Source organism: Oryza sativa, chromosome 12 (genome assembly GCF_034140825.1).
Source record: "Oryza sativa Japonica Group chromosome 12, ASM3414082v1".
Taxonomy (NCBI): Eukaryota; Viridiplantae; Streptophyta; class Magnoliopsida; order Poales; family Poaceae; genus Oryza; species Oryza sativa.
Window position 1 is genome coordinate 992,411 of NC_089046.1, and position 12,291 is coordinate 1,004,701.

The 12,291-nt window shown below is 43.8% G+C and overlaps 3 protein-coding genes across 3 annotated transcripts; 1 reads left to right on the forward strand and 2 right to left on the reverse strand.

The window, feature by feature from the left end:
• Positions 1-325: 325 nt before the first annotated feature.
• LOC107279804 (protein LURP-one-related 8-like) lies at positions 326-2,582 on the reverse strand. Its single transcript, XM_015764879.3, has 2 exons — positions 2,055-2,582; positions 326-975 (listed from the first exon to the last, which is right to left on the reverse strand). The coding sequence occupies exons 1-2, from the start codon at positions 2,322-2,324 to the stop codon at positions 448-450; spliced, it is 798 nt and encodes a 265-aa protein (XP_015620365.1). The 5' UTR covers positions 2,325-2,582; the 3' UTR covers positions 326-447.
• A 360-nt stretch (positions 2,583-2,942) lies between these two features.
• On the forward strand, positions 2,943-7,741 carry LOC4351354 (bifunctional bis(5'-adenosyl)-triphosphatase/adenylylsulfatase FHIT). The gene is made up of 6 exons (XM_026022013.2): positions 2,943-3,118; positions 3,238-3,266; positions 3,919-3,978; positions 4,209-4,307; positions 6,345-6,526; positions 7,007-7,741. The coding sequence occupies exons 1-5, from the start codon at positions 3,001-3,003 to the stop codon at positions 6,453-6,455; spliced, it is 417 nt and encodes a 138-aa protein (XP_025877798.1). The 5' UTR covers positions 2,943-3,000; the 3' UTR covers positions 6,456-6,526; positions 7,007-7,741.
• On the reverse strand, positions 6,824-8,905 carry LOC4351355 (protein LURP-one-related 5). Its single transcript, XM_015764881.3, has 2 exons — positions 8,449-8,905; positions 6,824-7,448 (listed from the first exon to the last, which is right to left on the reverse strand). The coding sequence occupies exons 1-2, from the start codon at positions 8,707-8,709 to the stop codon at positions 7,023-7,025; spliced, it is 687 nt and encodes a 228-aa protein (XP_015620367.1). The 5' UTR covers positions 8,710-8,905; the 3' UTR covers positions 6,824-7,022.
• Between the last annotated feature and the right edge of the window lie 3,386 nt (positions 8,906-12,291).

The window sequence follows — 12,291 nt, forward strand, 5'->3', positions numbered from 1 at the left end:
GGCTGGGATTGTTGCCGGTGTACTAGGTAATCAACACCAAGTAAGCTTCTGTCGTAGTCGTGTGACCTGGTTTGCTTGGCTTGCATACCAACCACTGGTTGTCTCTGCTGCTTAGAGGCTATTGTTGTGTTGAGTACGTTGTTGCAAATATTCGCTGGAATATATACTCCTAGGTAGTATGCATGCTTCATCTCCATCAGCAGGAGATTCTCATCTGCAAATGCAAAAGTAGTTCTTTCGGCAAAAAATATAGTGCCTCAGGTATCCACTCAGAATAGCAAGTGCTTGTCGTTCTCTTGCTAGAAATGTGCACTCTGAGGTCACATACTCACATTATGTACTCTTTATAAAGCCTGAACTTTTCGCAAATTTTCTTCATGTGAAATAGTTGCAAATACACAAAATTTAGCACAACCTTAGTTACATCTCAGCTGCAATATATAAAATTTACAGCAAACTACTACTACTGCGGTTTAGATGGTATTTTTCCTTGGATTTGATGATTTCTCCACTATGAACTACTGAATTTCCAGATGATGAACACGCCATTGGTGTGTAGGGCCTCCGGCAGATACGGTCCATGACAACGACCATAGCCATGACGACCGCAACATCGACGCCTGGCCTGACGACGAGGGTGAACACGTCGTCGCCGAGACTGACCGGTCTGGACATCACGCCGGCGTTCTTCCTCGTGATCCGCGCCGCCTCCTCGCCGTTGCTGCCGCGGATCTTGCAGCTCCTCATGGAGAAGCAGCCGTCGATTCTGAAGCTGGGGCTGGGAGAAGCATCAGGTTGGCTGTCACCACTTGTTCTTGTTGACATGAAAACTTCTGCTTCATCGTTGCTCTGCAGAGCTGAGCTCTTCCTCATGGAGAAGACTTGCTGCTGTGACACTGAAGGAGAACTTGTGCTGTCCAAGCCTTCTTCCTCTTGTGCTCTGTAACAGTTCCATCGATTGTGCAGGCTGAGAATCTGTCACATTAGAGCAATGAAGATTAGTTTTTAATTTACGCTGATTATCTGTTTTTTACATTGCTTAGTTCAAAAATAGCGGCTGAAGAAAAGTTGACAACGAATCATGCAGATCATGTTTCTTTTATTACTTCTTTGTCACTTAACTGAAAATTGCAAGTTGCAAATGGAGAGATCTAATGTGAAGCACATAAAGGTTGAAAAACAATATATAACATGTTATTATGATACAAGCATTTTGTTTGCTTGTTTTTGGATTTGGTTACATTTTGCTTGGACATGTCGGCCTACTCAATAGACTAAAATTAATTAAATGTTTTTATCAGTAGTACAATATCTTTCAATTATTATAGAGAATGACGCATGGAACATACTAGTATAGATTTTTTTTCCTTTGTTTTGACTGGTCAATATCTATCATAAAAGATTTTTAAGAGTTAATTAGGACGATTATGAGTACAGTAGAATTTGTCGGTTGAGACTTGGAGTACTCAAACAACTGGATTTTTTTAATCAAATCATCAGAGAACGGAAACAAGGAAGCAAAGCGATAATTTTATACATAGGAGATTAAGCAAAAGTAAATCCAACGGTTGGATTCCAGCCTCGAATAGGTAATGCATGTTTGGCTGCATGATTAATATAACAGCAAAGCTTTGATCAAAGCAACAAATAATAAGACTGAATCTTTTAAGTTGAGAATTTAAACTTGATGCGCATGTATATAATAGGGATCTTGTTAGTTTGATAGATTATATAAATCTTGCAGCTAATAAGTATACCCTGAAATTTCTTTATCTAAGTACCCTAAATTTTTGGACTGAAAGCAAAGCAGAAGCAGTAAGCACACGGCCATCGTCTATAGATTATGATAGGAAAGACTTAAAGTGAGAAATGAATGAAAGAGAATTAAAGACGCGCTAGTCCCAAGTCCCAACCTATCTTAAGATATATACATGATTCCAAACTAGCAAACTAAACTGATCGATCAGTAAACAGGTCGCTGCTAAAGCGATATAATATACGTATACGAGTAGAGCTAGAGAAGAAGTAATGAAGTGAATGAGAAGGTGATCGACCTGTGGCCTGAGAGAGAGAAGAGGCGTGCCGTGGCCATCCATGAGCAGCAGGTCGCCGGCGAAAGCTTTGCGGCGGCGGGAGTAGTTGTCGACACGGAAGGCGAGCTTGCCGGCGGAGTCGTAGACGGAGAAGCCGTCGGTGCCCTGAAAGCCTATGCTGGACCTCTTCCACACCGTGTACACCACCGGCTGATCTGCCGCCTGACGACGTGCACGGCCGCCGGTGCCGCCGCCGCCGCCATGTGAGGGGTGTATCTGTATCCTTCTCATGCTAGCTATAGCTTGATGAGGCTGGTGGAAGTAACTAAGCTAGTTTGAGAGGGAGGGAGGAAGCTATAGGCTATAGCTTATGTTAGCTAGGGGAAGCTAGCAAATAATCAAGATTTGGTTTTGCCAATTAGATGGCTAATCGATCGATCAATCGATGAGCAACGCAACGTATGGACGTACGTGGCTGCCTAGCTTTGCCTGCACTGCAGTCTGCAGATTGGGTTAATTATTAATGCGTGAGAGTGAGAGCAGCTGAAATGGGCCGGCGAAAAAAAAGGACATGCAGCTTAATTTTGCAAGTAGGAACGAATGGGAGTGAAGGTGTGGACAGATAGTGCAGGGCACGTTGGATTGGGATTTGGCTTAGCGTGAAGGAGCTGGCATGCATGCATCGCCCTACTACTTATTCAAAGCACAAGCAGGCTGACCAATTCAGATAGAGAAAGTGACAACAATTAATGGGCCTGATTTGAATAGTACGTAGTATTTCTGATGGGCTTGCCTGGCTTCTACCGTGGGAGGGGAGCCCATCAAGATCATTGACTTGACTTGACCCGGCCCCTCAGTTCCACAACCATTGACAATTAATTAGACCCAACGCAACTCAGCTGCTTCTCTGCTGCTTCCTCTTCTCCCTCTCCATCGCCGTCGCCGTCCAAGAAGAGGGGAAAAGGAGATGGATCCGGTCGCGGGAAGCAGGTACAGGTTTGGTCCGCACGAGATAGCCGAGCGGCAGGTGTTCCGCACCTCGCCCCTCTCCTTCGCCATCGTCAACCTCCGACCCACCCGCCCTGGTACCTAGCTATTTCCTCTCCTCTCCTCTCCTCTCCTCTCCTCAGAACAAATCTATCATTCCTGATTGCTCTCTCCTTCTTTGTTTGTTCATCATTCTATTCCAATCTTGTCCCTGCAGGTCATATCCTTTATTTCTGCCAATTATGTGTATGCACAGCTGCTCTACTCCTCTCTCTAATTTAGTGCCTTCTAGTATCTACTTCACATTGCGGTATTATCTGCTCTCAACTTCTCATACTTTATTATTATTATTATTATTATTATTATTATTATTATTATTATTATTATTATTATTATTATTATTATTATTATTATTATTTGCAAAAAAAAAAAACTTCTCTTGCTATTCATCAATGAAATGTGCCTCTGTTTCAAAAAGAAAAAAAAAGGAAAGAAAGAAAGACTCTGCACTGAACTACATAAGTAATGTACGATATCGGTTCATTGAAAAATGGTAGTGGTGTACATCACAGTGCTCACTTGTTTTTGCCTTCAGAAGGGTTATTGTGCTTTCTATTTCAAGACAATTAATACTACCTGCTTTACCTTGTTAATTTCTGGTCGTGCTAATTACTTCAGTTAATCCCTGGTGACAACTGGCAACTCAGCTCTTGTTGCCTTTGTCCTATGATGGATTGTATGTGGCACTGCATTTTTGACAGCCTAAGACTTTTAACTCCCCCCCCCACCCCCTTCCTTAACTTAAATTATACATGTTCTTATATGCCCAAAGAGTCTTGTGAAACTATTTGCTGATCTTAGCCCTGATGAGACTCGTGATTTGTGGATCATGGCAAAGGATATTGGTGTACGTGTTGAGCAGTACCAGAGGGCTTCTTCGCTCACATTCACAATTCAGGTTCGATTTATCTTGTACCTGTGAGGTCTTTCACTTTGAATTTAAGAAATATTATAGCTAAAATTCGTGTGAGCATGACAAGTATGATGTTGCTCACAAAATTGTGGTTTCAGATCACAATTTAGTATGTTCGTAACATTTTTTAATGAAAAGTTGTAAAAGCTAATGAAAACTAACTTTATCTTCTATTGTGTATGATATGAAGTTGAATAAATATTGCTACTTATCAGGACGGACCTCACTCTGGCCAAACAGTTCCACATGTTCACGTTCACATCGTTCCCCGAAGGAAGGAAGATTTTGAGAACAATGATAACAATAATGGCATGGTTAGTGATGCTGCTTGGAACAACTCTCACTTCATCTGATACTCCATCAAATAAATCTGAATAATCTCTCTGTTCATAACAGATGAATGCAAAAAACGAGACATTAGACCTGGATATTGAAAGAAAAGATAGAACGATGGAAGAAATGGCCCAAGAAGCCAAAGAATATCGTGCTCTTTTCTCCTAGAAAATGTCTATGTATACTACTTAACTTTGTGTGGATTTCACTATTCCTCTAGCATTCAGCTAGCTTCACAGCTGCATTTTACATATTACACTGATTTGTTGTGTTTTTATATCAGATGATCATACTAATCGTATTGTGCATACTACCTGATATTCTGTTGTAATATATGTGTAGCCGTTACTTAGTAATATTGAACTCCTTATTTTCATCTCATTTATTTTGCATTGTGTACATATTTTACTGCCAGATAATATGTTTATTCCTTTGTAGATGCTCAATGTATTAGGTACAAAGAACACTTCTGTAAATGATAAACCAAGTAGTACGGATCACACCAGCCCTATTCGAAGGGCATTCTTTTGAAATCTGAAATATATCATGTCAGAATATAATGCATATGAGTAAAAGCTGTGTCAGTACTGTTTATGTAGCTTTTGGGGGTATAATACGAGGTATTATGGATTTTTTTTTTGTTGAGATGACCACTGCAACATGGGACTTTATTTCCTGATCCATGCGGGAAATGAATTGCTTCATGTAAAGTTCCTGAATAGTTTCTGTCTTCCAAAGGAACCCTTAAATGGTGGAGAATGTATCCTGTGCACCCATGAAAGTTCACCTAATCCCTTCTATACCCCTGAATTTTGCTCAATCCCTTACATACCCCTGAATTTTAGTTTGGATCCCTTCCATGCCCTTTCCGCTAGTTGACCGTTAGTTGACCGTTAAATTCTTTTGAAAAAGTCCATTTTGCCCTTTGCTATGAAGAAACATAATAAATTAATGAAGTATATTGTTGGAATGTAAAAATTTATTGGATGGGACTATTATATTTATGAGTATGTGATGCACCATATTATTTGTGACAAATTTACTTTTACATATGATATAAAAAGTTGATACTTATTTATTATTAGTTATTAAAAGTTCTTTTATGTAGCATATGTGTTTTCATAGTAATACAACAGATTTGTTTATTACTTCAAAACACATGCTAAAAAAAATCTTTTAATAACTAATAAATAAGTATTAATTTTTTATGTCATATCTAAAAGTATATTTATCGCAAATAATATGGTGCATAACTATCTCATAAACATAATAGTCTCATATAACAAATTTCTATGCTCCAACAATATACTCTATTAATTTATATGCTTCTTTATACCAAAGGGCAAAATGGACTTTTTCATAAGAATTTAACGGTCAACTAACGGTCAACTAGTGGAAAGGGTATGGAAGAGATCCAAACTAAAATTCAGGGGTATGTAAGGGATTGAGCAAAATTCAGGGGTACAGAAGGGATTAGGTGAACTTTCAAGGGTACACAGGGGATTTTCTCATGGTGGAGAATGTATCCTGTGCATGTCGCTTCCAGAATGCATTATGTGAACTTGTGAATATACCAATGGGCCTTCCGTGCATCCTTAACTTTTTTGTCGCGGTTCCGTCTTTAGTGATCAGAAGTTAGATAGAAGACTTAGATTTTGCAAAAGTCAAACAATGATTTCTGCAGAGTTGCTAAAATTTGTTCCACCTTGTTCAAACTATTAATTTCAATTTATATACTTAGCTGTTAAGTTGTTCCTTGCTGATGAGAAACCATTTTATTCCTTCTGTCAACTCCGTATTAATAACCATATATATGTGTTATTACCATATTGCTTTCATGCTTTGTTTGTTTATGCATCTAGCAAACAAATCAAAAGTGGCTTAAATAAATAAAGACTGGTGAGTATAAGACAAATAAGTTGTTTGTAATATTCCTTGGGATTTGTCCATACTATTTATTGTTCTAATATTTGGTATAAACAAAACTTTCTTAGTAAACTAACGCTGTCTTATTGCAGTATATTGTCAATATCTTTCGAATCTTTCTGAGAGGGACTGCAAATCTTAAGCACAAGTACAATGCAAATGAAACACGAAGTGCTGGTTTGAAGAAATTGAGTAACACGTAAGCATGGATACCCACCATCTCCTTCTCCGGCTCTCTCTTCGTGGAGGACACTAGTTTTGCCTCTTCTTCAGTGTGAGTATACCCAACTTGCTTTATACTGCTAAAGGTAGCTGAAGTCATTGCTTATATCTTGATTCTATTATTTTGAGCATTTCTCTTTTAGGATTCAACAAACTTTGGTCACTTTTGTCCTTTGCATTGTCCTGGGCATGAATAGTGCTTTGTTCTTATGGTGCTTCTAGGTGGATAGCATTAAAATGATACTGCCCAAACAGTTGGTAACAGCTCACAGTTGGTAACAAGTGGATTGAAAGAACCACATGGGAAAAGAAACATACATTTCAAGTTGCAGTAGGAGGAAGCAAGAGATTTTGATTCAATCTGCTAATTCGATCTTCCTTTCATAAGTAGTCAAATTTAGAACAAGTTACATGTTATGTTAGTCCCAGTCAATCGACAGTACAATTAGTGACTACAGTCTCATACTAGCTTCTTGAGTTAATTCGTCGATTTCACTTGAATTGAAACATCTATTTCCTACATGTCAAATAGAGCTCATCACCTTGAACTATGAAGAACAGATCATAGGTGTGTATGGCTTCCAGCAGATCCGATCCAGAACAATGACGAAAGCCATGATCATCGCACAATCTACATTCGGTTGGACCTCAAGACTGAAAACATCTTCAGCAAGAGTCAGTGACAATGATGCTGCTCCAGCTTTCTTCCTCGTTATCCTTGCGACCTCCTCACCGCCGCTGTTGCGGATCTTGCAGCTTCTTCTCTTGAAACTGCCCTCGATTGAGAAGGCGGGAACATGGCCAGTACGATCTGACGACGCATGGGTACATCCTGACATGTGCACTTCTGCTTCATGACTGCTTTGCATAACTGAGCATTTTCTCATTGAGAAGAGTTGTTGTGATCTTGCCCTCTTGCCTTGGCCTTCTTCTGACGCTCTGTAACAATTCCATTGGTCATGCATGCTGATAATCTGTTGCAACAGCAGAAAGGAAAATAAAAATCTTAGTTCTTACTTACTCCCCATGGGTTCTATTAATGGTTTCTGTTCTTTTGGCCCATCTGCTGCACTTGTAACAAGAGGTAAAAGAACTTCAGTCGGAAAGTAGAATGAACTAGCGGATAAATCAAACTCTGTATGTAACTTCTCCATTTTTTAAGTTTTGTTTTTAACTCTGTATGGGATTTTGGGCAAATTAAAGCAGAACAGCATCAAAATAACCGAGGCTGGAACGATGAAAGCAATGAATTTTAATCTTTGGTCAGCTGATTTTGTCTGCAAGTGTTTAGACTAATTATTTTCCTAGCTAGATGTATTAGTGGAGGTAGTTGATAGCATTTGCCTAAAAACCGTCGGCATGCATGATAATTTGCCTTAAATCTTTTTGGTGAGCTATGGTATCTTTTAGTATTTGTGAGACAAATAGACAAGACAAACATATATACTTGTGATTTGGTGAATATTTTGAGGAAACAGTGAAAGCCTGGAGATACATTTTTTAAAAAAATCGAGAAGATGAAAGATCGGGTAGATGGACGAAACACTAGTCTCGGGGCTCTCGGCAAAGCAGGATTTGCAGTATTTAGAAGTCTTCAGTGAAGTTTTGGAAGCAAACTTGGTGATCGTTCTATATCTTGAGAGAAGATATGTAAAATGAAGTCTACATTCGGATGAGGATGATTGACGAGCAGAATATAAACGATTGCTGGTTGAATGTATGAAGAATTGATGATCGATCGACGATCGTTCATGAATGCTAATAGCTAACTCAATATATCGACCGAAACCGTACGTAAATATTATACTGATTGTCAGGTGTTAGGTAATACTAGTATACAATCACAAAGACAAAGATGCATGAATATAGCCTATAGGAGGTAATTAATTAATTAATTAATTAATCTGAGATGCAAATGCAAGATTTTTGCAGTGGATGAATCATGAATGACTAGAAGATCAGAGACAAGTGTACCTGTGGGGTGAGGGCGAGGAGAGGCGAGCCATGTCCATCCATGAGCAGCAGGTCGCCGGAGAAGAGCTTGCGGCGGCGCGAGTAGTTGTCAACACGGAAGGCGAGGCTGCCGGCGTCGTCGTAGACGGAGAAGCCGTCGGTGCCCTGGAACCCCATGCTGGACCTCTTCCACACCGTGTACACCGCCGCTCGCGGCGCTGCCGTTGAGGCGGCGGCGGCGGCGGCATCTTGGCGTTGATACGAAGGGTGTATCCGACTCATCGATCTTCCTCGCCGCGATCGGATCTACCTATCTATCTGCAGAGAGAGAGAGAGAGAGAGAGAGAGAGTTTGGCGTTGGACGAGAGATGTAGTGCTCGACTCGTCAGTGCTGACCACGTCATTGCCGGCCTCACCTGCTTATATATACTCCTCTGGTCTCTGAATAACCGATGATATGATATGATGCAGCAACGACTGATGATTCCTTTTCAGACTTCGACTGATGAATGGATGTGCCTCTTTGAACCGTGTGTGTGAGTCGATCGTGCGTGTACATCTATCTATCTATCTATTGATGTGTCTGCATGAATGCGTGGCATCGATCTCACCTTTCTGAATGTGCCATATATTCCTCTGCCTGCCTGCAAAGGAAGAACAACCTTACCTAGCTAGCTTCAGATTAAGGAATGAGCCGCGGAACACGGTTTAATTTGGTCCACTGTTAATTAGTCATTACTACTTGTGATTGTCACAATGTGACAATACTTGGGTAAATTGCAACTACTCAGTCAATGCACACGCTGTTATACTGACAATTAATTTCTTTTTTACTCCAACATGCCTGCATGCATATGACCACACTGACTTGATTTGGTCAGTACAAACTATTAGGAATACTTTGCCATATATGTACAGATTGTATTGTATTGTTTCTTTCCTTGTATTCTCCTCTAATTGAGGATCCTGTACATGTCCTTCCTATATTAATACATGGTCACCCCTCCCATTGGGTGTGTGGTGTTCTCCCCATTCCATTCTACATGGTATCAGATTCTAAGTTTTCTTCTCCTCTTCCGCTGCTCTAGTGCTGCTTCCTCTCTGGTCGCTGCGTCCACCGAGCATCGCCGCCTCCCTGGCTGCCGCGCCCCACTTCCCTCACCATATCCACTTCCTCGGCTACTTCCGCTGCCACCGACTCCGCTACGGTGTCATCTTCCACCTCTACCGTCGCCCCGGTTTTCGTCAACCCGTATGTGACCATCGCCGTCAAGTCCCATGTTCCGATCTCCCTCGAGCTTCGTAACCCCAACTACAACAAGTGGAAGGCCTTCTTCCGCTCGATGCGTGGGAAATTCGGTCTCCTCGATCATCTTGACGCTGCTCCTCCCACCAACCCCGACGCCGCCTGGGAACAGGCCGATTGCTGCCTCTGCAGCTAGCTCTTCGGCTCCGTCGCCGACGATGTCCTCGACCTCGCCATGGAGCCTAATCAATCGGCCCAGGACTTGTGGATCACCATCGACAACCTCTTTCAAGCCAACAAGGAGCCTCGCGCGATCTATCTGCATCACGAGTTCCACTCCATGACCCAAGGCGATCTCTCCGTCGCCGACTATTGTCAGCGCATGAAGACGGTGGCTGATGCCCTCCACGACGTCGGCCACCCCGTCACCGAGTCCCAGCTCGTCCTCAACCTCCTCCGCGGCGTCAACTCGCGCTTCACCAGCACGGCCGACAACATCGCGAGCGCCCCTGTCTTGCCGTCCTTCGCCTCTGCGAGGAACACACTAGTTCTCAAGGAGCTTCGCAACGCCAACTCGGTACAAGTCCAGTCCGAGACTGCCCTCGTCGCAGCCAACAACGCCCACTCCAACTGCACCGGGGGCACTTGCCACTCCTCTGGCAGCGGTGGGCAGCAGCAGAACTGCGCCGGCGGCGGCAACAGCGGCAAGAACAAGGGCAAGAACGGCGGCCACAACAACAACCGCAACTCCGGCGGCAACGGCGGCGGTGGATTCGGCGGACGCCCTGGTGGACAGAACAACGGCAGCAACAGCTTTGGCACCAGCACTTTCTCTGCCCCTGCTCCATGCCAAGCTGCACCATGGGTGTGCTTCTCGCCCTAGGCAGGACAGCAGCAACCCTGGCGTGCTCCCAGCGCCGAGATACTTGGGCCGTATCCTCAGGCTCACACTACCTTCGCCGGGCCATACTCCTCGCCACCGTCTGCAGGGTCTGTCCAGCCGGCTTGGGACCAAGCCAGCCTTGTCGCCGCTCTCAATGGAATAACGCTTCACAACCCCAACTCGTGGGTTCTCGACACGGGTGCCACTTCGCACATGTCCTCCACCGACGGTATACTCGTTACTCGCCTCCCCAACTCACAAACTTATATTACCGTTAGTAATGGTCACTCCATTCCGGTTGTTTGCCGTGGCACTTCCTTTCTCCCTATTGGCACCACTAGATTTGACCTTCGTCATGTTCTTGTTGCTCCCTCTTTGGTTCGCAATTTACTCTCCGTTCGCCAATTTACTCGTGGCAATAAATGTTCCATTGAGTTTGACGAGTTTGGTTTTTCTATTAAGGACCCTCGGACCCGGCGCGTGATTCTTCATTGCAATAGCCATGGCGAGCTCTACACCCTCCCGACCGCTGCACCTTCCATTGCAGCGCACTGCAACCTCGCCACCTCCTCCACGTTATGGCATCGCCGCCTCGGTCATCCGGGTCCAACCGCCGTCACCACTCTCCAACATTTATCCGCCATACCTCGCTCCAAGACAAATAATTCCCTTTGCCATGCTTGTCAGTTAGGGAAACACACTCGTCTTCCTTTTAATAAGTCCACCTCCAGTACCTCTTCTCCTTTTGAACTTGTGCACTGTGATGTATGGACTTCTCCCGTTATGAGCATTTCAGGCTTCAAATTTTATTTAGTGTTGGTTGATGATTTTACTCATTTTTGCTAGACGTTTCCTCTTTGCCACAAATCCGATGTTCATCGCCATATTGTTGAGTTCGTTGAGTATACCCACACATAGTTCGGCCACCGCCTCAAGTGTCTCCAAGCCGACAACGGTACCGAGTTTGTTAATCACAACACCACCTCCTTTCTCGCTGGTAGAGGTTCCCTGTTACGGCTCTCCTGTCCATATACTTCCCCGCAGAACGGCAAGGCCGAACGCATGATTCGCACCCTCAACAACTCCGTCCGTACCCTCCTCCTACAAGCCTCCATGCCACCCTCCTATTGGGCCGAAGGTCTAGCCACCGCCACATACCTCCTGAACTGTCGACCCTCGTCCTCGGTAAACAACTCAATCCCATTCCAGCTTCTTCATCGCAAGATTCCCAATTATTCCATGTTACGAGCGTTTGGGTGTTTATGCTATCCTAACCTTAGTGCCACCGCTGCCCACAAACTTGCACCCCGCTCCGCTGCTTGCGTCTTTTTGGGCTACCCCTCCTCGCACAAAGGTTATCGCTGCCTCAACATATCCACCTGCCGCATCATTATTTCGCGCCATGTCATTTTTGATGAGACACAGTTTCCATTTTCGGGAGATCTCGTCGATGCTTCCTCTTTGGATTTTCTACTGCAGGATGCTCCTGCTCCCTCTGTGGTCGCTCCACCACTAGCTGGTGTTGAGCAGCCGCACCTGCCGCACGCTCCATTCCCTGTGAACGTCGAGCAGTGGCTGCCCACGGGTGCTCCCTTGGCTGAGGACGAGCACCTGCCCTACTACGTGCAGCCGCATCACACTACGGGCGGGACGACGGCAAGTTCCACACAGCCGGCTGCCATGTCTCCATCTTCCTCAAGCAGGGCACCGTCGTCACCAGCTATCCGGCCGTCCA

Excerpts from the sequence above, each read along its gene's own strand:
- LOC4351355 (XM_015764881.3), bottom strand. The coding sequence starts at position 8,709 with ATGAGTCGGATACACCCTTCGTATCAACGCCAAGATGCCGCCGCCGCC. Across the intron at positions 7,449-8,448 it reads TCCTCGCCCTCACCCCACAG|ATTATCAGCATGCATGACCA; the intron begins GTACACTTGTCT and ends CTGTTGCAACAG.
- LOC4351354 (XM_026022013.2), top strand. The coding sequence starts at position 3,001 with ATGGATCCGGTCGCGGGAAGCAGGTACAGGTTTGGTCCGCACGAGATA. Across the intron at positions 3,267-3,918 it reads TTTATTTCTGCCAATTATGT|GATATTGGTGTACGTGTTGA; the intron begins GTATGCACAGCT and ends ATCATGGCAAAG. Across the intron at positions 3,979-4,208 it reads CGCTCACATTCACAATTCAG|GACGGACCTCACTCTGGCCA; the intron begins GTTCGATTTATC and ends GCTACTTATCAG.
- LOC107279804 (XM_015764879.3), bottom strand. The coding sequence starts at position 2,324 with ATGAGAAGGATACAGATACACCCCTCACATGGCGGCGGCGGCGGCACC. Across the intron at positions 976-2,054 it reads TTCTCTCTCTCAGGCCACAG|ATTCTCAGCCTGCACAATCG; the intron begins GTCGATCACCTT and ends CTAATGTGACAG.